At 39.7% G+C, this 25,174-nt stretch overlaps 1 protein-coding gene across 2 annotated transcripts in view; it reads left to right on the top strand.

The window, feature by feature from the left end:
- The window catches only part of PTPRQ (protein tyrosine phosphatase receptor type Q), a gene marked incomplete at its 5' end in the record, with an annotated part of 279,161 nt that overhangs the window by 65,204 nt on the left and 188,783 nt on the right, over nucleotides 1-25,174 (top strand). For both annotated transcript variants that reach the window (XM_080660148.1, XM_080660147.1), the window contains 2 exons: nucleotides 7,823-7,969; nucleotides 17,026-17,198. In XM_080660148.1, coding sequence (XP_080516274.1) covers nucleotides 7,823-7,969; nucleotides 17,026-17,198 — 320 coding nt within the window. The remainder of the gene's footprint in view (nucleotides 1-7,822; nucleotides 7,970-17,025; nucleotides 17,199-25,174) is intronic.

Here is a 25,174-nt window from a genome sequence, read left to right as displayed (position 1 = left end):
GGAGATAAGAAAGAGTGGTCGGAGAGTTGAATGAAATTGAGATTATGGAGGATTTGCAGTTATTGGTAATAGTGATAACCAAGTTATGACCATGAGAGAGTGACTGAGATAGAGTGCAGGACTAGATTATTTAAAAAGAGCTCAAGGTAGTTTAAGGATTATCTCTAGGAATATTGAAATCACCACACAGTAAGATGGTAGCATTAAAGAAAGTGACATTGAAGTAGGTACTCCATCCAGAATGAGAGTGACTGGCCCTGGGGGTAGACAGTGGACGGCAAACTGCGGCTCTGTTGACTAATGAGTTTGCCGACCACTGGATAGGGGCTTTAATCACAGGAACAACAACAGCCTGTGATTATTGGAATCGAGAGTCTTAGAAGATCACTACAACAATGAGGGCCAGTGGATGTCATTATAACATCACATTTAAAACTGTAGGCTTTTATAAGGAGGGAGCTAGAATGGCCTATGACAGGGTAATGAGGAACAAGGAAAACACCACACCTGAAGGGCTAATCATGTCGTAAGGGCTCTGGGGAAAAATAGACTACCACTATTGGCAAGGCTGAAGGGAACAGAAGTGGCCCTTTGAGGGGACAGTCAGGTTTCAACTACAGCAAGAAGGTGAAAGAACTATTTAGTGAAAAAGTTTAGGATTTAAGGAATTTTGATGCTGGACTACTTAAGGAATTTTTCTCAGAAGCTAAATTAGAAATGTTTTCTAAATAAAATTTTCTATAGATGAAAATGGGAATATTTAGCATTTTAATTGACTAAATTTGAATGTAAAATGTTGTCACTGATTTTTAAAAATAAATATTTATTGTTGAAAATATTACATATGTCCCCTTTTCCCCCTGTTGCCCTCTCCCACCCCCAAGCTTTCACCACCCACTGTCTATTTTTGGGTTATGCATATAAGCATATGAGTTCATTGGTTGATCTGTTCCCCCCTTCCACCCTCCTCTGACTTCCTTCTGAGATTTGACAGTCTGTTCAATGTTCCTATGTCTCTGGGTCTATTTTTGTTTATCAGTTATGTTGGTCATTAGATTCCACATATGAATGAGATCATGTGACACTCAATCTTTCTCTGATTGGTTTATTTTGCTTAGCATAATGCTCTTTAGGTCCAAATGGTAGGAGTTCCTTCTTTTTTATAGCTGCATAGTATACCATTGTGTAGATGTACCATAGTTTTTAATCCACTCATCTGCTGATGGGCACTTAGGTTGTTTCCAAATCTTAGCTATTGTAAATTGTGCTGCTATGAACATAGCGGTGCTTATATCCTTTCTGATGGGTGTTTCTGAGTTCTTGGGATATATTCCTAGAAATGGGATCACTGGGTCAAATGGGAGTTCCATTTTTAATTTTTTGAGGAAACTCCATACTGTTTTCCACAGTGGCTGCACCAGTTTGCATTTCCACCAGCAGTGCACAAGGGTTCCTTTTTCTCCACATACTTGCCAACAATTCTCATTTGTTGATTTATTAATGATAGCCATCCTTACAGGTGGTACCTCATTGTCATTTTGATTTGCATCTCTGGGATGATCAGTGACTTTGAGCACTTTTTCATATGCCTTTTGGCCTTCTGCATGTCCATTTTGGAGAAGTGTCTATTGAGGTCCTTTGCCCATTTTTTTTTAATTTTAATAAATCTTTATTCAGATTATTACAGTTGTTTCTCCTTTTTCCCCCTGTAGCTCCCCTCCACCCAGTTCCCACCCCACCTTCTGCCCTTACCTCCCCCCCCACTGTCCTCATCCATAGGTGTATGATTTTTGTCCAGTCTCTTCATGAACCCCCCTACCCCTTTCCCCCTGAGAATTATCAGTCCACTCCCTTTCTATGCCCCTGATTCTATTATATTCACCAGATTATTCTGTTCCTCAGGTTTTTAATTCACTTGATTTTTAGGTTAACTTGTTGATAGATATGTATTTGTTGTTCATAATTTTTGTCTTTACTTTTTTCTTCTTCCTCTTCTTTAAGAATACTTTTCAGCGTTTCATATAATACTGGTTTGGTGGTGATGAACTCCTTTAGCTTTTTCTTATCTGTGAAGCTCTTTATTTGCCCTTCAATTCTGAATGATAGCTTTGCTGGGTAGAGTAATCTTGGTTGTAGGTTCTTGCTATTCATCACATTGAAAATTTCTTGCCACTCCCATCTGGCCTGCATAGTTTCTGTTGAGAAATCAGCTGACAGTCGTATGGGTGCTCCCTTGTAGGTAACTAACTGTTTTTCTCTTGCTGCTTTTAATATTCTCTCTTTGTCTTTTGCTCTTGGCATTTTAATTATGATGTGTCTTGGTGTGGTCCTCTTTGGATTCCTCTTGTTTGGGGTTCTCTGCGCTTCCTGGACTTGTAAGTCTATTTCTTTCACCAGGTGGGGGAAGTTTTCGGTTATTATTTCTTCAAATAGGTTTTCAGTATCTTGCTCTCTCTCTTCTTCTGGCACCCCCATAATTCTGATGTTGGTACGCTTGAAGTTGTCCCAGAGTCTTCTTACACTATCTTCAACTTTTTGGATTTTTTTTTTTGCTTTTTGCTTTTTCGGTTGAGTGTTTTTTGCTTCTTTGTGTTTCAATTCTTTGACTTGATTCTTGTGTTCCTCTAGTCTGTTTTTGGGTCTCTGTATAATATTTTTTATTTCAGTCAGTGTATGTTTAATTTCTAGTTGGTCCTTTTTCATATCTTCGAGGGTCTCATTATATTTATTGGCCTTTTCTAGGATATTCTTGAAAAGCCTTATAACCGTGGTTTTGAATTCTATATCCAGTCGTTTGTTTTCCTCCACTTCTTTCGTTTGTGATCTGTTTCTTTGACGCCGCATTTTCACTGCTTCCCTGAGTTGGTAGGGTAAATTTGTGTGCTAGGTTTCCTATATGGCCCAGTGGGTCGGCCTCCCCAGTTCACCTGAGGTGGACACTCTTGGTGCACCCCTTTGTGGACTGTGTGTACAGCCTTGTTGTAGTTAAGTCTTGATTGTTGTTGGTATCACTGGGAGGAATTGACCTCCAGGCCAGTTGGCTGTAAGGATCAGCTGCGTCTATGCTGGGAGAAGTTCGGTGCTGGAGACAGCCTTATAGGATTAGACTTGCCAAATCGCAATAGCCTCTGTGCTCCACTTGGATGGGGTGGAGTCTCAGGGCGGAGCAGACAGTCTTGGCTTCCTGGCAGCCTTGCCCTTGCGCGCACGCGCAGACCTCTGCCTTCCCCGGCTCCCGAGTCTCCGCCCGAGAGTCCAGACTCCCCCCACAAGAGTGTGGGTCCCCAGGGGCTCGCCTGGAACCGGGGTTCAGTGCAGTCAGAACTGAGGCCCAGTGCGGTCAGGAGCCTCTGACTCCCTTCTACTAGGGAAAGCCTGTGGCAACCTCCGCAGCCTTTGTGCGCACTGGCACGAGCGCGCCTTCAGACTTCTGCCTTCCCCAGCTCTCGAGTCTCCGCCCGAGAGTCCAGACTCCCCTCGTTAAAAGTGTGGGTCCCCAGGGTCTCGCCCGGAACTGGGGTTCAGTGCAGTCAGAACTGGGGTTCAGTGCGTTCGGGGGCTTCCTTCCCCCTTCCGCCAGAGAAAGTCAGCCAGGCTCTCAGCCGCCCTTCCTCTCTGTGCGCACAAAGACCCTTTGCCGTACCTCCAATTCTCTGTAAGCTTTTGTCTTTCCTTCTAGTTGTAGAATTTTCACTCAGCCAGCTTTCCTGTGGTTCTGGATGGTGTCCGTTCTGTCTTTTAGTTGTAGTTTTGAAATTGTTGTGCCAGGCAGCAGTTTAGGTGTTTACCTATGCCGCCATCTTGGTTCTTGCCCATTTTTTTAAATTGGGTTGTTTATCTTCCTTTGGTTAAGTTGTGTGAGTTCCCTGTTTTGTAGGTTAACCCTTTATTGGATGTATCATTGGCAAATATGTTCTCTCATGGAGTGGGCACTCTTGTTATTTTATTGATGGTATTTTTGCTGTGCAGAAGCTCTTTATTTTGATGTAGTCCCATTTGCTTATTTTCTCCTTAATTACCATTGTCCTAGGAGCTGTATCAGTAAACATATTGCTATGAGAGATGTCTGAGATTTTGCTGCCAATGGTTTCTTCCAGGATTTTTATGGTTTCACATCTTACATTTAAGTCTTTTATTCATTTTGAGTTTATTTTTGTGTATGGTGGTCTAATTTCTTTTTTTTTTTTTTTTTATGTATCTGCCCAACTTTTCCAACACCATTTATTGAAGAGAGAAGAGAGACTATCTTGGCTCCATTGTATGTTCTTGCCTCCTTTGTCAAATATTAAATGAGCATAATGACCTAGTTGATTTCTGGGTTCTCTGTTCTGTTCCATTGGCCTATTTGCCTGTTTTTGTGCTAGTACCAGGTTGTTTTAAATACAATGGCTTTGTAGTACAACTTGAAATCTGGCATTGTGATTCTTCCAACTTTGTTTTTCTTTCTCAAGATTGCTGAAACTATTCGGAGTCTTTTTTGATTCCATATAAATTTTTGGAGAACTTGTTCTAGCTCTGTGAAATATGCTGTTGGTATTTTAATAGGGATTGCACTGAATCTGTAGATTGCCTTGTGTAGTATTGACATTTTAATGATGTTGATTCTACCATTCCATGAGCATGGTATATTCTTCCACTTGCATATATCTTCCTCTATTTCTTTTTTCAGTGTGTTGTAGTTTTCCAAATACAGGTCTTTTACCTCCTTGATTAAGTTTATTCCTAAGTATCTAAATTTTTTTGTTGCAATGGTAAATGGGGTTGTTTGTTTGTTTTCCCTTTCTGAGAGTTCATTATTGGTGTATAACAATGCCATAGATTTCTTTTTTAAAAAATAAATCTTTATTGTTCAGATTATTACAGGTGTTCCTCTTTTTTTTTCCCCTATAGCTCCCCTCCACCTGATTCCCCACCCCACCCCATGCCCTTACCCACCGCCACTGTCTTCATCCATAGGTGTAAGATTTTTGTCCAATCTCTTCCCACACCCCTCATACCCCTTTCCCCCTGAGAATTGTCAGTCCACTCCCTTTCTATGTCCCTGATTCTATTATATTCATCAGTCCATTCTGTTCATCAGATTTTTTATTCACTTGATTTTTAGATTCACTTGTTGGTAGGTATGTATTTGTGGTCATTTTGTTGTTCATAATTTTTATCTTTGCCTTTTTCTTCTTCTTCCTCTTCTTAAAGAATACCCTTCAGCATTGCATGTAATCCTGGTTTGGTGGTGATGAACTCCTTTAGCTTTTTTTTGTCTGTGAAGCTCTTTATCTGACCTTCAATTCTGAATGATAGCTTTGCTGGATAGAGTAATCTTGGTTGTAGGTTCTTGCTATTCATCACTTTGAATATTTCTTGCCACTCCCTTCTGGCCTGCATAGTTCCTGTTGAGAAATCAGCTGACAGTCGTATGGGTACTCCCTTGTAGGTAACTAACTGTTTTTCTCTTGCTGCTTTTAATATTCTCTCTTTGTCTTTTGCTCTTGGCATTTTAATTATGATGTGTCTTGGTGTGGTCCTCTTTGGATTCCTCCTGTTTGGGGTTCTCTGCGCTTCCTGGATTTGTAAGTCTATTTCTTTCACCAGGTAGGGAAAGTTTTCTGTCATTATTTCTTCAAATAGGTTTTCAATATCTTGCTCTCTCTCTTCTTCTGGCACCCCAAAAATTTGGATGTTGGTATGCTTAAAGTTGTCCCAGAGGCTCCTTACACTATCTTCATATTTTTGGATTCTTTTTTCTTTTTGTTTTTCTGGTTGGGTGGTTTTTTTTCCTCATATTTCAGATCTTTGGTTTGATTCTTGGGGTCCTTTGATCTACAGTTGAATTTCTGTATATTCTTTATTTCAGACAGTGTATGCTTAATTTCTGACTGGCCCTTTTCCATTTTTTTGGCATTCTCATTAAGGTCCTTGAAGGTCTCACTAAGTTCCTCGGAGGTCTCATCAAGTTTCTCGGCAGTTTTTAGAAAATTCTTGAGTAACCTTATAAATGTGGTTTTGAACTCTATGTCCAGTAGTTTGCTTTCCTCCATTTCTTTCATTCGTGACATGTTTCTTTGTCTCCGTATTTTGCTGCTTCCCTGTGTTGATGGAATGCTTTTCTGTGGTAGGTGACCAGTAGTTCAGCCTATCACCTGAGGTGGACACTCTTGGTGCACCCCTTTGTGGGCTGAGTGCAAAGTCTTGGTGTAGTTAAGCCTTGATTGCTGTTGGTACACTGGGAGGAATTGACCTCCAGGCCAATTGGCTGTGAGGACCGCTGTGTCTATAATGGAAGAAATGCTGTGCTGGAGACACGCTTATGGGGCAGGACTTGCTTAAGTGGGGCTCTGGTGCTCACTGAGTCTGCCTCTTGAATGTGTCACTTATGGATGTGAGTAGTTGAAATCTGGTGTCGTCTCACACTGACCACTAGATACACTAGCTTCTGGATCTCCAATGGGGTGCAGGTCAGCTACTGTCTGAGGCCACCCAGCAGGAGCTACAGCAAGAACTACAGTTTTCTCCTCTTTGCTTGGGGTTTGGAGGTTTTGGAGCTGTCTGATCAGAGCTGCAGTTTGTTAGGTTAAGCTGCGAAAGGGCAGACCATTTATATGCAAAAGCCGCTGCGTGGAGCTTGGGTGGGTTTGTAGATTGTGTGGGGAGGGGTCTCAGGGAGTCACTAGGCTAGTGCGTGGCAAATAGCGATAGCTGCCAGTCAGCCGTCTCTGTGTCTCTGCATTTTCAAGTTCCCGCGTCCCGTGCCCCAGCGCAGTAAACAATGATTGCTGCGCTCACCTCTGCAAGAAAGCCGCTGTCACTTTCCGACCCAATGGCAGACAGTCCAGCTTCTCCCCATAGGAGTTTGGGTCCCCAGCATCTCCCCAGAAACTGGAGTTCAGAGTAATTGGGAGCTTGTCTCCCTTCGGGTTGAAAAAAGCAGTGCACCCAGTCGCCCCCCGCCAGCCCTATTCGCGCGCCTCCGTACCTCAGCTTTCAGTGCTTGTGCACATCTCAGTGCTCTTTTCTCTTTCCTTCTAGTTGTAGAACTTCCACTCAGCCAGCTTTCCTGTGGTTCTGGGTGATGGACGTTTTGTCTTTCAGTTGTAGTTTTGAAATTGTTGTGCGAGGCAGCAGTTTAGGTGTTTACCTATGCCGCCATCTTGGTTCCTCTCCATTATCTATCTCTTTTACCATAGATTTCTTATTAATTTTATATTCTGCTACGTTGCCAAATTCATTTATTAAATCTAGTAGTTCTAATGTGTTCCTTTAAAATATATAAAAAAATAACATGGGAATTGAACAGGACTTCATAATTTAATAAAAGTCATTTTAAGCACTGGATGATTTTCATGTTATTTTTGTTATTTTAATTAAATCTATATCAATGCACTATTAAACTCTATATTTAAAATGTATTTAAACGTTTTAGTGCCCTGGCCAGTATGCTCAGTGCTTAGAGTGTTGCCCATGCATGGAAAGGTCACGTGTTTGATTCCCAGTCTAGGACATGTAGCTGCACTGCAGGTTTGATCCAGGCCACAGTTTGGGCACGTGTGGGAGGCAGCCAATTGATGTGTCTCTCTCACATCATGTTTTTCTCTCTCTCTCCCTCCCCCACCCCCCTTTCCTTCCTCTCTTCCACTCTCTCTAAAAAAATCAATGGGGAAAAAAAATCCTCTGATGAGTATTAACAACAAAAATTAATTGTATTAAAACACAATGCACAAGTTAGCACTTTAAATGCTGTTCTTGGCTATATCCTTATATGTGAGAATGATTACATGTTGGATGAGAAAATAATCCGCAGGTATATTTTTTTTTTGCTTTTTTTCAGGTCGGATTTGGGATAACAGCACAAAAGACCTTAAGTTTGCATTCACTAACCTAACACCATTTACAATGTATGATGTATATGTTGCTGCAGAAACCAGTGCAGGGATTGGACCCAAAACAAATATTTCAATATTCACTCCCCCAGAAGGTAAGAACACCTCCTTTAGTGTATTAATTAGATGTTTTTGCTCTGCTGGTGAATTTTATTGCATTGGTTAAACATTATATTAGAAGCTATTTGGCTTATATAGGGTTTCCCAAGAAATGTATACCCACACTTTGAATAATTATAAAATCAGTGTTTATTAAAATACATTTCATTTTCAAAATTGAGCTATCAGCTGTTAAAGTGTGTATACATTTTTTGGACACCCCATATGTACTTAATTCGTGTTATTTCCTTATCAGGTGACTACCTAGTACATTCTAAACATACATAACTCAGAACATTAAACCCATAGCTTACTTCATAATAAGAGGTTAGGAAACACTACATGCAGTAACAGACCTGCTAGGTTCACAGTGAGTATTGGCAAAACCTCAAGAAATCTTAAACGAACACATTTAACATTGTTTAACACATTATTTGATGTAGAATATATATTTCTTCACAGATTAATGTTCAGAGGAATCTATATCTCCAATGCCTATAACAAAATATGTTTATAATGAAGAGGATATTTTAAGCAAGTAAGGAATCCTAGAGGGTGCATAATACTAATTTACAAGCATATACTGAAATTATTAAAAAATATTTCTCCTAAAGAAACACTTTTATTTGTATCTCGTAAACATCACAGTTTTAGGTGAAATATAGTGTTAAAAAATTTTTACCATACTCTTTTATAGCATTTTTTTTGGCCTACACCAAACTTGCTAAATGTCTTTATTTCTACTTAGGGATTGTATAACTGAAAAGAACACAATAAATTTTTCACAATCACATAAACACTTTAAAAGTTTTACATATTTTCTTTGTGTGAAAGATAAGATATAGTAACATAAATTAAATACATTCATGTGTGAACATACATGGACATGCATACACCACACACACAAGATTGAGCATGAATTCATCAGATATATATCCATTTAAGTATTTGACCATTAGAGGGCAGCAACCATTAGGGAATTTTGTACTTCCCTTCAAAAAACAGTAAAACAATGATATTTTATTGTTTAAAGAACACACAAATTATCTTTTATATCACTTTCAAATGAAAATGCTAATGTATATATGTTTCAATACACAGATTAAGAAAAGATGCATACACATAAGCAAAATGTTCCCTTTTTTTTCTATTAAGTTTTTTCCTTTGTGTTTCTATTAGAAGAGTTTTGGCTTTATATGTCTTCTCCACTAGACCTTAATTTTTCCTGGTCTCCACCTAAAAACTGCTTTTAAGCATTTCCAAGAAAACAGGACAGATTTATGGATAGCTGTCAAGCACAGCAGAGCTCCCTGGCCCTCATCACACCAGAGTGCTTGAGTTTGATTACAGTAGCATTTTCTCAACCAAGCTAATTGACCAGCTAATTTCTGTTCTTATGTTATACAATTAAATAAATTAAAAACTTTTGTCTTCTTTCAAGTCAAACCAATTTTGGTTCTTCTGAATCCACAATTTAAGATTATTGTTTTATTGTCATCGTTCTTGGCCTATAGTATTTGACAAAAACAGAGAAATAGAAAATATTGCCACATACAGTCCCATGTTGTTTATTTTGAATATCATGTAAACATTCATTTCCCTTTTTATTTCTGCATTTTTATTCAGAAAATAGTAAGTATAATTTTAGGGACATTGTTCAATATATTTCATATGAGTTATTTTTCAGACCAAATTATTTTCAATAGATGACTCTATTTGCCCTGTGTAGCAAGCAGTTTACCCTGAGTTTTATCTTACTATCTTCTTGGGCTACTCACCATATAGACCACATCCGTTTGGATCTCAGGAGGGCCCATTGACAACAGGTGAACTCCAGTAAGGACAGGAATGACATGTCCTTAACTTCTGCATGCCAGCCTTCCTCCATGGAGTTCTTGGGGATAGTTCAACCTTAGGAAGGGCTTCACTGGAATACTCTGTCTAATGCAGTGAATGTAGCTTTTTACTTCTGACACCACTAATGAATCGTGGTCCCACTAATTAAACTTTGTAATACAGGAATCTTTAAACTATATGAGAATACTCTAATAACTCATAAGAACTATATTCTTTCAATTAAAATCAATCTCTCAATTTTAGATGATTTTTTTCATTTATTGATACAACAGAGAATAGATTTTATTTTTTTAATTTTTATTTTTTTAATATATTTTTATTGATTTCAGAGAGTAAGGGAGAGGGAGAGACAGACAGAAACATCAATGATGAGAGAGCCTCATTGATCAGCTGCTTCCTGCACACACCCTACTGGGGATCAAGCCCGCAACCCAGGCATGTGCCCTTGACTGGAATTGAACCTGCAACCCTTCAGTCCACAGGCCAATGCTCTATCCACTGAGCCAAACCGGCTAAGGCCAGAGAATAGATTTTAAAGTTACTCACTTTATTTTCTTAATTAAGGTTACTCTATTTTCTTTTCCATATTTAAAATTAGGTTATAGTCTATTTAAAAATTCATTAGGACAAACTTTAAAAAAAAATCTTTATTGTTGAAAGTATTACATATGTCCCCCTTTTTTCCCCTGTTGATCCCTTCTAGCCCGCCCCCTACCCCCTACCCCAGGCCTTCAGCACCCTATTGTCTGTGTCCATGGATTATATATATATATGCATGCAAGTTCTTTGGTTGATCACTTCCCACCCACGACCCTCCCAAGACTTCCCTATGAGATTCCTAAGTCTGTTCATTAGGACAAATTTTTAAAACAACTGGGGCTCTAACAAATTTCCAGATATTCATAGAAAAATGTTGAATTAACCCTTACAGAAAATAATATCTGCAATTACATTTCAATGGGGCTGGTTTCATTAACACTGAGAATATTATGGTCTATAGTATACTTTGATTATCAAAGAAAAATCAGCCCTGACGGGTTTGGCTCAGTGGATAGAGCGACAGCCTAAGGACTGAAAGGTCCCAGGTTCGATTCTGGTCAAGGGCATGTACCTTGGTTGCGGGCACATCCCCAGTAGGAGGTGTGCAGGAGGCAGCTGATGGATATTTCTCTCTCATCGATGCTTCTAACTCACTATCTGTCTCCCTTCCTCTCTGTAAAAAATCAATAAAATATATTGTAAAAAATCAATGTCATGTTGTTATAGCAGTGGTACTATATATTTCATAAGACTCCTATATTTGCTTAATATTTTAATGAACAGATTTTTACATAAGAATGAAAAACATGATTTTGGGGGAAAAATTGGTAACTTAATAATCTCCAATGCTACAAAATCATGAGTCATGTGTTACCCAACTAAGAGACAGCAAAATGAGATGGTGCTCCTGAATATAGACAACAGCATTTTCTTCTTATTTGTATGGGGCTGAAAAAACCTTAAGTGCCCTGGCTGGTGTTAATAAATGGTTAGAGCCTCTGTCTGTACTGCAGGTTTGATTCCTGGTCAAGGGCACGTATCTGGGTTGCAGGTCAGGAGGCATGTGGAAGGCAACCAATCTATGTATCTCTTTCACATCAATGTTTCTCTTTCCCTCTCCCTTTCTTGTATTCTCTTAAAAAAAAAATCAATGGAAAAATATCCTCGGGCAAGGATTAACAACAAAAACAAATCTTAAGTAAACTTTGTTGCTTCAATATCACCTAATAACTTTTGTATCACTAGTGTCACATGTTTTGTAATGAGTTTAACATCATATAAAGCAAAGTATTGGAAGCCATATTTACTTCCCCATAAAAGCTGTAGAAGTGATGACTTTTATTTTCAGAGATTTCAACTTGCTACTTTCTGCAAATGGTAATAAAATTTTTAGTAAGAAAATCACTGAGAGACTGTCAACTTCGTGTTTTTCAGGATTTTCAGTGACATTTATTTTTCAATAGGTTTTTTTTTCACAATGTATTTCTAATGGAAATTTAATTTGCTCCATAATGGTAAAAATTATTTTGATGTATTTTCTTTACCCATTGTCATTTGTCTCCATTTTGTTTTTATTTGAAAACTTAAAATCATTTGGAATATTTTTTACCAACCATAGATCAATTCTGTTTCTCATTTATTAGCAAAATTTATAGATGTATTGACTTGAGCTTTATAAAGTCCGTGCAGATAATACAATAACTAATTGCCTTGTGTGTTTGATTTTCTTTAGTTAATTTGGTATCAATATTAAAGGAGCTTGATCTAATGCACACTTCTCTGGTTTCCCTATAAGAATTTGTGGTATAACAGATCAACTATCTTTCTGAAGATAAGATACAATGCTATCTACTTAATTTCCTTTATCCCCTAAGCTTTTTCTTCTTTTATAAGAAAAAAGAAAGATAGGTATGCAGTCATTCTTATACAAGTTTGGGGTACGTTTTTTAAATAAATCTTTATTGTTCAGATTATTATAGTTGTTCCTCGTTTTTCCCCCCATAGCTCCCCTCCACCAGGTTCCCATCCCACCCTCTGCCCTTACTCCCCCTCCCCCAGTCCATAGGTGTACGATTTATGTTCAGTCTCTTCCCACACCCCCCCACACCACTTTCCCCCCAAGAATTGTCATCCATAGGTGTACGATTTATGTTCAGTCTCTTCCCGCACCCGCCACACCACTTTCCCCCCAAGAATTGTCAGTCCACTCCCTTTCTATGTCCCTGGTTCTATTATATTCACCAGTTTATTCTGTTCATCAGATTTTTTATTCACTTAATTTTTAGATTCACTTGTTGGTAGGTATGTATTTGTGGTCATTTTGTTGTTCATAATTTTTATCTTTACCTTTTTCTTCTTCTTCCTCTTCTTAAAGAATACCCTTCAGCATTTCATATAATCCTGGTTTGGTGGTGATGGACTCCTTTAGCTTTTTCTTGTCTGTGAAGCTCTTTATCTGACCTTCAATTCTAAATGATAGCTTTTCTGGGTAGAGTAATCTTGGTTGTAGGTTCTTGCTGTTCATCACTTTGAATATTTCTTGCCACTCCCTTCTGGCCTGCATAGTTTCTGTTAAGAAATCAGCTGACAATCATATGGGTACTCCCTTGTAGGTAACTGTTTTTCTCTTGCTGCTTTTAATATTCTCTCTTTGTCTTTTGCTCTTGGCATTTTAATTATGATGTGTCTTGGTGTGGTCCTCTTTGGATTCCTCTTGTTTGGGGTTCTCTGCGCTTCCTGGACTTGTAAGTCTATTTCTTTCACCAGGTAGGGAAAGTTTTCTGTCATTATTTCTTCAAATAGATTTTCAATATCTTGCTCTCTCTCTTCTTCTGGCACCCCAATAATTCAGATGTTGGCACGTTTGAAGTTGTCCCAGAGGCTCCTTACACTATCTTCATATTTTTGGATCCTTTTTTCTTTTTGCTTTTCCGGTTGGGTGTTTGTTGCTTCTTTGTATTTTAAATCTTTGACTTGATTCTTGGGATTCTCTAGTCTGCTGTTGGATCTCTGTATATTATTCTTTATTTCAGTTAGTGTATGCTTAATTTCTAGTTGGTCCTTTTTCATATCCTTGAGGGTCTCACTAAATTTCTCAGAGGTTTCTAGAAGATCCTTGAGTAACCTTATAACTGTGGTTTTGAACTCTATATCCAGTAGTTTGCTTTCCTCCATTTCTTTCATTTGTGACCTGTTTCTTTGTCTCCGCATTTTGGTTGCTTCCCTGTGTTGATAGAGTGGCTTTGTGTGCTAGGTGTCCTATAGGGCCCAGTGGCTCAGCCTCCCCAGTCACCTGAGGTGGACACTGGTGGTGCACCCCTTTGTGGGCTGTGTGCACAGTCTTGTTGTAGTTAAGCCTTGATTGTTGTTGGTATCACTGGGAGGAATTGACCTCCAGGCCAATTGGCTGTGAGTATCAGTTTTGTCTATGATGGGAGAACTTCTGTGCTGGAGACACCCTTATGGGACAAGACTTGCTTCAGTGGGGCTTTGGTGCTCACTGAATCTGCCCCCTGAGTGTGTCTCTTATGGATCTGAAGAGTTGTAATCTGAATGGTCTCACTCTGACCACTGGGTACACTGGCTCTTGGATCTCCTAGGATGTGCAACGTCAGCCACAGCCTGAGGCCACCTAGCAGGAGCTATGGAGAGATCTGTAGATTCCTCTTCTTTGGGGTTTGGAAGTACCCAGATGAGGCCCAGCTGTGAAGCAATGGAAGCTGCTATCGAGCCTTGGGCCTTCTTTTGGATGTTCTGGGGCTCTCTGACCCAGATGCAGTATGTTAGGTTTTAGATTGCAAAGGACCAGGCCATTCATATGCAAAATCCTCTGCACACAGCTTGGGTGGGGTTGTAAATTTGGTGGGGCGGGGTCTCAGGGAATTACCAGGACAGAGAAAATAGCAATGGCTCCCTGTCAGCCCTGCCCCGAAGAGTTCCCCGGGTTTCCTTGTCTCGCAGCACCATGCAGGAACAATGATCGCTGAAAGCACCTCTGAGAGAAAGCCTTCTTCGTGTTCTGGCCTTAGGCTAGACAGTCCAGTTTCTCCCCATATGAGTCTGGGTCCCCAGAGTCTTGCCCAGAACTGGAGTTCAGAGCAGTCGGGAGCTTGTGTCTCCCGCCCGATTGAAAAAGACAGCAGCGTACTCAGTTGCCAGCCCTTTCTGCCTGCACGCCCCCGTACCTCTGCACTTCACTTCCACTCCTCCTCTGAGTTTCAGTGTGCTTTTCTCTTTCCTTCTAGTTGTAGAATTTCCACTCAGTCAGCCTTCCTGTGGTTCTGGATGATGTCCATTTTGTCTTTTAGTTGTAGTTTTGAAATTGTTGTGCGAGGCAGCAGTTTAGGTGTTTACCTATGCAGCCATCTTGGTTTCTCTCTTAAGGTAATATAGAACCATTTAATTTTTATTTGAATCATAATTTTAGGCATTAGTATCATGGGGGCAGTACTTACTAAGTTATATTAAAACATCTTCTGAATTAGAAGATGAAGAAACTACCTGCTACTATTCTAAGTTGGCTGACTAAGAGACAGCAAACTATGTACTGGGTAGTTTATGGTATCCTACTACATTAATGTGTTACATCAAATGGAACTAATTGTTACATCAAATTTTACTTATTTTCAAGGAGGCAGGGTTTAGCTGCCTGATTAATCTGATTAATGCAATCATTAAATTGGCTTCTTAAATTGAGATTCCACTCCATGAGTTCAAATTAAATAGAAAAATGATCTATCTCTTCTATGACTATGTTATGCCATACTGGCTAAGGTTGTATCTACATAGTGATGCCAAAATACAATATGGAAGAAAGGTGGAATGGGAGCATTGCTAATTAAATGGCCGAGTTGTTTCCACACTACTCAGTCAATTGGAAAGTTTCTCCACCCTTGAAAAATGTGTGTTGGTAAATATGATAATAGAAACATAAGCTCTGGAGACAATATCTGTTAATGAAACAAAACCTGTACAAGAGGTGACCTGTGCAAAATGTTTTATCTATCTTATTTCTCCCTCTGTCTCCAGGTGTTCAGAGCAGTGTGACTATATGAGTGCTCTGTTGAGTGATGAATGAATGAATCAATGATTGTGGATCCTAGAACTCTTCCTCCACCCTTCAAAGGACAGTTTTCTCTTGAGATTAGAACTCCTGTGGGAGATCAATCTAAAAAGTTATCCTTCTATTTAGAGATTTACCAAAATGTTTTTAGAACAGAAGCTTCAAAGGATTAGCAAATTACAAATGTACAGCCATGTTATGTTTATCTCCCAGTTTTGAGCACAGATTTTACCCTCGCTGGACACTAGAATCTTGCCTGCAATAATCAAATAATATGCTCTTTGGCCAGAATGACTTATTCATCCATCTAGCCATTAACTATTCAAAAAAAAGTTTAAAAATATTTATATTATTACAATACCTAGAGAGCTTTTTAAATGGTTATGTCATAGAGATAAAGAAAACACTCTTAATTACTGGATGAAAACTCCCTACAGTTTATTTCATGATTAATTTAAGCATTATTCTATTCACTAATTAAAGATAATATTTATGGAAGTTGTTACATTAATTTTTAATTTCTTTATGTTATCTTAAAAGGGAACAGAGTAATTTTCCATTTATATTATACCCTTCCCCCCGTCCCCTTTAAGGTGTCTCTCTTCTAAGTGAAATTTGCTAAACCTTTACTAATGTGAAATTCCTCATCTTAAGAAGATGAATTTAATATGTTACCACATCCTGATTATAAAGGACAATATTTTTCTGTCATATTTTTTCTTTCTTGAACCAATATTTTATAAATTCTTTTGAATCATTTGTTCCTTACAGAAACCTTACATAGTAATAGGAATGATATAATTACACCAATTTTATAGATAAGGAAACTGGGGATGGAGGGGTGAATTGGCTATTTATAACCACACATTGAGCTATATGAAAAATGTGGACAAAAGCCCAGGGCAGTTTGTCCTTGATCCATTACTCCTTTGCACTGGAGGTTTCCTCGATGTCACTTTTGGTGACTTTATACCTAGAACTTGTTTAAGCATTTGGTGCTTTGTCTTAAACCAATTAGTTTGTCCCTGTTTTTCTTTACTGAAATATGTAAGGGTGCCTGAAATTTGAGACTCATGTAAATTAATTTATAAAGTCAGCAGATAAAAATCAATCAACTCTTCAAACAATCTTACATAATAAATTAAATGATAGCCTAATTGAATTTACCAACTACATTTCATTGTATTCCAAGTCTTCTAGATATTGTTTTTTGATATATTGTCATAATTTGTATAAAGCCTTCAAGGTTTCTATTATGCATTAATCATCCATAAACAGCTTCTTCTGGGAAGTTATTTTTTATTAATGTAATTATTGGAACAAATATTATAACATTTTGATTTGGGGAAATTATTCCACGTTATCATTTCTTATTTTCATTTTTGAGAACAATGTGTAGAAATTTAACTTTAAATACCTATGTATTTAAAGATTCTTATACATATTTAATTATTGATAAATTAATAATTGTTTTAGTTTGTTTTCTAGAAGAATTTCTTATAGATCTTAAAGCATTAAGAATTTGGAAAATTTTTAAAAATTTTTAAATGTATTTTAAAATTTCCACCTCCTTATTTTTATTTATATTTTTAGTTCCAGGTGCAGTATTTGATTTACATCTTGCAGAAGTAGAAGCCACACAAATAAGAATTACTTGGAAGAAACCACGACAACCAAATGGAATCATTAACCAATACCGAGTGAAAGTGCTAGTTTCAGAGACGGGAGTAATTTTGGAAAATACTTTGCTCACGGGAAAAGATGAGGTATTGTCTTTTATTTTACACCTTGTGAGCCCTTTCTACGTGGTCCTGGCACATGATAACTTGGTAGGTTTTCAATCACTCACATAAAATACTTGACAAGCTTTATAGTAGAATGTGAAGTAAATTTGGGCCTTGTTGATAATCTAGTTGGATCACATTTCATTTTAAGACAGATATTATTAGTGAAATATTATTCTCTTTCAGCATATGAAAAATGTTAATTGAGCAATTAAGTAGGCAAAAGGTCCTTTCATATGTGAATATTATTATGGTAATTCAGTTAATGAATTGTTTCAAAACTCCTATTATAATTTAAGTAATCCTACTAAGGTTGTGCTTGCAATTGGAACAACAAAAGGTACAGTCATTTTAGTAGCTATTATTGACAAATGATTATGTCTGTTTAGCCTTAGGAGAGTATATTTCTCAGAGCTGCCTTATTTTTAGAAAGTACATTTTATTAAAGAAATCAAATCTTACCTAATAATAGAGAAACATGTAAATTGACCATACCTCCACTATGCCCACAGCAATCAGAGTGAGTATGCAAATTAACCCAACAAAGATGATTGTTAGTTTGCATACATACCGGGGTCCCGGGAACCTCCTTGGCACTGAGGTCACTCCCAGCTGGCCATCGGAGGGGCTGGGGGGCCTCCTTCCCAAGCCTAAAGCCTTGGGCGGAAAGGGGAAAAGATCAATGGAAACATATCCTCAGGTGAGGATAAAAAGAAAAATAAAGAAAGAAATGTCATACCCTATGAAAGACACATCTTGAAAATGCCTAAAGAAAGTTGTCATTTTTTCATGGTGAAGGGACTGGAGTTCGTGTTGGTGAAAATATCTTGGCAGCTGTGACGACTGGCAGTGGCTGCAATAGTGGAGTGATGGGGCTGGCACCTTTCCCTGATCAGCCCGGTCACCTCCTGCAAAGGGAGGCCAGACTGCAGCTTAGGTCCGCTCCCAATGGGGAGCAGGCCTAAGCCATCAGTAGCACATTCCCTGACGGCTCCCAGTATGTGAGAGAGGGCAGGCTGGGCTGAGGGACCCCTCCCAAGTGCACGAATTTCATGCACTGGGCCCCTAGTAACTAAATAAAAGAAATTAAATCATAATATATATATATTAAGAGGACAATATTTTTGCTTCTGGCCACCCTGGAAATCTTGCTTTTTGCCTTTGTTTCTGTTAGGAAGCACAAGCAGCTCTGATTTTCCTTCACTGATTTTATTCACCTCTCCCAGCCAGCTCTTCACTGTGAGGGCCCCTAAGCCTGTAGACTTGTCAGATCCAGATTTTTTTTTTAATTGAAATTATTGGGGTGACATTGGTTTGCAAAACCATACAGGTTTCAAGTGTACAACTCAGTCAAATATCACCTGCACACTGCTTGCTGGGCACACATAGAATAAACGGACTTAGGACCAGTGAGTTCACCTGGAGGACTAGCTTGGAGGCACTGCCCAATGGGCATTCAGCAATTGGCTTCTACTGTTTTGGTTCAAAATCACTGCTTCTTCCAGCTGTGCTGTTATTTCCCCACATTTAGTCACTCTATTTCTAACCCCAGCCTTCCTCTGTTTCTGGCATCTATTTGAAAGTTGACTCTTCTAAGTGCTCAATGCACTCTGGCTGCCCAGTATTATTACTCGGAGTTGTTCACCATCTCCAGACTACAGTTCAGTTTTAATCCTGTGTTGACTCCTTTCTTCTGTGAAAAGATGTTGAGTTCTACTTTCTCTGATACTCAGGTAAAGGGCAAAAACTCAACCCTTTACTCCTGCCAAGAAGGTCTTAAATGAGATATATAGCTCTTTGGGGACTTAAGTGACAGGTCTCTCACACTTGTTTTTCTCTTGAAGGGAAGAGGTTCTAGAGAGACTTCTTGTAATTTTGCTTCTGTCTATATGATCTGCAATCCCTGTGACACAGTAGGGAGAACATGAGCTTTGGAACCATACAAATCTGGGTTTGGTCACTTACTGGGCTGTACTGGGCAGAGAGGTTAAGAGCAAGGTCCTAAGAGACAGAATACTTGGGTTTAAACCTTGGTTTTGCCTTTATGGACAATTTAACTTTGGGCAAGTTGGCCTGGCATCTCTGAACTTCAGTTTCCTTTTCTCTAAGATAGGGATTATAAGAGTCCCTAAAACAAAAGGTTGGTAATAAGGATTTCATAGATTAATGTATATGAAAAACTTAGAACTGTGAGTTGGCAGGTAGTAAGTACTGTGCTAAATAATTGTGACTTATTGTGATTATTTTATAGCATAGATTTTTCTTTAAATTTTTTTTAAAATTTAAATTACAGTTAACATACAATATTATATTATTTTAAGGTGTATAGCATAGTGATTAGGCATTTATATAATTTATGAAGTGATCACCCAGATAAGTCTAGTACCCATCTGACACACTATACATGGTTATTACAAAGTTATTGATTATATTCTTTATGCCGTACTTTACATCGCTATGACTGTTTTTATAGCTGGCAGTTTCTGTTGTGATTATTAATCATGGCATTGGACCATTCACCTTGGTTGGCACTCAATATTAGTTCCCTTTATTTTCTCTCAATACAGAAGACATTATACTTTACTTTTGTGATTGTATCTTCTTCATTAGATGAGGCCTGTTATTGGTGTTTGGGTTCACCTTGCAGGGAGACAGATATGGCTAAAGCTCTAAATTCAAATGGGCCAGGATCCTACCACTGGCTCTGCCCTGTTCTAGGTCAAGAACTTGGACAAATCAATTTTTGGAGACTTGGTGCCCTCATTTTAAAAGCTGGGCTTATATACCTGCTTCAGAGAGTGAAGAATATATGCGATAACAGATGAAACCTCTGGGTTAGTGTATTAATTTATTATCCTTTTATTTGATGTTGGCACCTGTCTTAGGATAAGGACATTTTTTTCCAGTCACTCTTTTAAAAAATATATTTTTATTTTTTAATTACAGTTGTACAAATTTACATCATTTTGTAAATGTCCAGTGATTAGACATTTATATAATTTACAAAGGGATCATCCTGATAAATCTAGCATTCATTTGATATCATACATAGTTATTACAATACTAGAGGCCCGGTGCACAAAATTCGTGCACTGGCGGGGGGAGGTGTCCCTCAGTCCAGCTTGCACCCTCTTCAATCTGGGACCCCTCGGGGGATGTCCGACTGCTGGTTTAGGCCTGATCCCACAGGGACATCCTTCTCACAATCCGGGACTGCTGGCTCCCAACCGCTCACCTGCCTGCCAGCCTGATCACCCCTAACCACTCCCCTGCCAGCCTGATCAACGCCTAACTGCTCCCCTGCCAGCCCGATTACCCCCAACTGCCCTCCCCTGCCAGCTTGATCGCCCCTAACTGTCCAACTGCTGGTTTAGGCCCAATCCCACAGGGACATACCTTTCACAATCCAGGACTGCCGGCTCCCAACTGCTCACCTGCCTGCCAGCCTGATCACTCCCTAATCACTCCTCTGCCAGCCTGATAGAAGCCTAACTGCTCCCCAGCTGGCCCAATTGCCCCCAATAGCCCTCCCCTGCCAGCTCGATAGCCCCTAACTGTTCTCCCCTGCTGGCTGGGTAACCCCCAACTGCCCTCTCCTGCCAGCCTGATTGCCCCTAACTGCCCTCCCCTGCCAGCCTGGTCACCCCCAACTGCTCTCCCCTGCTGGCCCGGTCACCCCCAACTGCCTTCCCCTGCCAGCCTGGTTACCCCTAACTGCCCTCCCCTGCTTGCCTGATCACCCACAATTACCCTCCTCTGTGGGCCATCTTCTGGCAACCATCTTTGACCACATGGGAGCGGCCATCTTATGCTAGGGCGTGAGGGTCAATTTGCATATTACCTCTTTATTATATAGGATTATTAACTATATTCCCTATACTGCACTTTACATACCCATGACAATTCTGTAACTGTCAATTTGTACTTCTGAATCCCCTCTCCTTTTTTACCTATTCCCCCAACCTCCTCTAGCAACCATTAAAATGTTCTCTGTATCTATGAGTCTGTTTCTGGTCTACTTGTTCATTTATTTTGTTCATGAGATTTCACATATAAGTGAATTCATATGGTGTTTGTCTTCCTCTGACCTATTTCACGCAGCACAATACCTTTTAAGTCCATCCATGTTGTCACAGATGGCTAGATCTCACTCTTATGGCTGAGCCATATTCTATTATACATATGTACCACTTCTTTATCCATTCATCAGTTTTTAAAATACTTTAATTAATTAATTTTTAATAACCTTTATTGTTGAGAGTATTACAGAAGTCCCCCTTCCCCCCCCCCCTCATTGCCCCCCTCCATTGGGTTCCCATCCCACCTTCACCACCCTACTGTCTGTGTCCATAGGTAATGCATATATGCATAAAAGATCTTTGGTTAATCTCTTCCCACCCCTCCCCCCCTTCCCTCTGAGATTCTTCAGTCTATTCCATGTCTCCATGCCTCTGGTTCTATTTTATTCATTAGATTGCTTGTTTTGTTTATTTTGATTTTTAGATTCAATTGATACGTATTTATTGGCATTTTATTGTTCATAAATCTTCTTCTCCTCCTCCTCCTCCTCCTCCTTTTCTTAAAGAATACCTTTGAACATTTCATGTAATACTAGCTTGGTGTTTTTCTCTCTCTCCTTCCCTCTCCTTTAGGCTTTTCTTGTCTATGAAGCTCTTTATCTGACCTTAAATTCTAAATGATAGCTTTGCTAAGTAGAGTAATCTTAGTTGAAGGTCCTTGCTCTCCATCACTGTGAATATTTCTTGCCAGTCCCTTCTGGCCTGCAAAGTTTCTACTGAGAAATCAGCTGGCAGTCATATGGGTGCTCCCTTATAGGTAACTAACTGCTTTTCTCTTGCTGCTTTTAAAGTTCTCTTTTTGTCTTAACCCTTGGCATTTTATTATGATGTGTCTTGGTTTGGGCCTCTTTGGGTTCCTCTTTTTTGGGACTCTGTGCTTCCTGGACTTGAAAGTCTAATTCTTTCACCAGGTAGGGAAAGTTTTCTGTCATTATTTCTTCAAATAGGTTTTTAATATCTTGCTTTCTCTCTTCTTCTTCTGGTATCTCCATAATGTGAATGTTAGTACACTTGAGATTGTCCCAGAGGCTCCTTAACACTATTTTCATATTTTTGGATTATTTTTCTTTTTGCTCTTCTGATTGGATATTGTTTTGCTTCTTCATATTCTAAATATTGATTTGATTCTAAGAATCTCCTACTCTACTGTTGAATCCCTGTAAATCATTATTTATTTCAATTAGTGTATGCTAATTTCTGACTGGTCCTTTTCCATGTCTTTGACATTCTCACTAAGATTCTTGAAAGTCTCACTACATACCTTGAAGCTCTCATTAAGTCCCCTGAATCTCTCATTAAGATCCTTGAGTAACCTTATAACCATTGTTTTGAACTCTTAATAGTTTGCTTGCTTCCATTTCTTTCATTTGTGACATGTTTCTTTGTTTCCACATTTTGGTTTGTTTTGGTATATTGGATAGGGCTTCTATGTCTCCTGGAATTGGTAGAATGGCCTTGTGTAGTAGGGGTCCTTTAGGGCCCAATGGCTCAGCCTCCCCAGTCACCTGAGCTAGACACTCTAGGTGCACTCCTGTGTGGGCTGTGTACACAGTCTTGTAGTTGAGCCTTGAATGCTGTTGGTGTCCCTGATAGGAGTTGACCTCTAGGCCAATTGGAAGTGAGGACCAGCTGTGACCATAGTGGAAGAGCTACTATGCAGAAGACTCTTGTATGGAGCAGGACTTGCTTCAGTGGGGCTTTGGTGCTCACTGAATCTTCCCCTTGAGTGTGTCACTTGTGGATATGTAGAGTTGCAATCTGGTGTGGTATGAAGCTGTACCCCAGGTGCACTGGCTCTAGGCCTCCAGGGAGGTGCAGAGTCAGCCTGGGAGGAGCTACAAAGTGATCTGCAGATGCCTGCTACTTGTATTGGGTTCTGAAATGCCCAGGCAAGGCCAAGCTGTGAAGCAAGGCAGGGTGGTGCTAGTGCCAGGTCTTGGGCCTTTCAATGATAGGTTTGGCACATGCTGATGCCAGCTGCTGCTTGTTTGAGAGATTTTAGCAAAGTCTTAAGCCTGAGCCAGTACAGGCCATTCATATGGAAAATCTGCTACAAACAGCTTGGGTGGGGCTGCAAATTGAATGGGGCAGGGTCTAAGGGAATCAACAGGGTGGAGGGAATAGTGTGAGCTACACTGATGTAAACTCAGATATGGCTGCCAGTCAGCTCTGTGATGAGGGAGTTCCCAGCACTGGAACAGTGATCCCTGTGTGATTCCTGTGAGTACCTCCATCTGGAAAAAAGCCATCCCCAAGTTCCTGCCCTGATGCCAGACAATTCAGTTCCTCCCTGGATCCCCCAAAGCTGCTGCCAGGCATTGGAGCTCAGAGGAAGTGGGACCCAGTAAGTTCATGTGCTGGTCCTTTAAGAGGAACTGCCTGGATCTTCACTAGCCTTTGTGTCACTTAGCAGCAATCCCTGCTGGTTTTTACAGCCTGAAGTTATGGGCTCTGGAATGCTGAGCTGGGGATCTTGTGTGGGGCTGAGACACCTTGCTCCTTATGAGAGGCCTTGGAGATATTCCTCCCTATTAAAAAATACACGCCACATGTGGGTGTCAGACCAGCCTGTTCTGCACCTCTGCCCCTCCTACCAATGTCTGTGCTTTCTTCTTTACTTCTCTAGTTGTAGGACTTCCATTCAGCCAGATTTCAGACAGTTCTGAATGATGGCTGTTCTATATTTTAGTTGTAATTTTGATGTGGTTGTGGGAGGCGGTGAGTGCCTACATTTACCTATACTACCATCTTGGTTCTCATGATAATATCTCCATTCATCTATTGATGGACACTTAAGCTGCTTTTATATCTTGGTTATCTATATATATAAAAACCTAAGCGACTGTCCGACCGTCTGACCAACAGCTATGATGCACAATGACCACCAGGGGTCAGATCTCAACGCAGGAGCTGCTGAGCTGTGGTGACTTGGCAGCTGCGATTCTCGGGTGATGCACCTAGAACCAGAGAGGAGGGAGCCTGATTCCAGGGTGTGTCACCTGAGAACCACCCTTTTGCAATCTGGGATCCCTCAGGGGATGTCGGAGAGCTGGTTTCGGCCTGATCCCTGCAGGCCAGGCTGAGAGACCCCACTGGTGCACAAATCTGTGCACCGGACCTCTTGTAAATAATGCTGCAGTGAACATATGGATGCATATGACTTTTTGAATTGGTGTTTTGGGTTTCTTTGGATATATACCCAGAAGCAAATTGCTGGGTCCTTCTTTGTCTCTAGTTTTGAGGTCTATTTTGTCTAGTATAAGTATTGCTACCCCAGCTTTTTTGTTTTTTCATTTCTATTTGTACGAAATATCTTTTTCTATTTCTTTACTTACAGTCTGCAGTGAGTCTCTTGTAGACAGCATATGTAAGAGTCTTGTTATCCATTCAGTTATCCTATTTTTACTCTTAAACATCTCAAAAAGGCCAAAACCAGTTTGGCTCAGTGGATAGAGCGTCGGCCTACGGACTGAAGGGTCCCGGGTTCAATTCCGGTCAAGGGCATGTACCTTGGTTGCGGGCACATCCCCAGTGGGAGGTGTGCAGGAGGCAGCTGATCGATGTTTCTCTCTCATCGATGTTTCTAGCTCTCTATCCCTCTCCCTTCCTTTCTGTAAAATGTCAATAAAATATATTTAAAAAAAAAAAAAAAAACATCTCAAAAAGTATAGCCTTCACACCCTGCTTTGTCTCAAAAATCCTTTAAATCTTTGAAATCTTGTTAAAAGATTTCACCAGTGATCTCCTAAGTGTCAAATAAGTGATTACATATTTGTTTTTACTATTTTTATAAAACATCTTTATTGTTGAAAGTATCACAGACGTTCTGCCCATTGACCTCTTCCACCCTGCACCCACCCTCCCCAGGCCTTCACCACA

This window comes from Plecotus auritus (assembly GCF_963455305.1).
Source record: "Plecotus auritus genome assembly, chromosome: 3".
Taxonomy (NCBI): Eukaryota; Metazoa; Chordata; class Mammalia; order Chiroptera; family Vespertilionidae; genus Plecotus; species Plecotus auritus.
Note: the sequence above shows the minus strand (reverse complement) of the source record. Positions and strands in the feature narration are given on the sequence as shown.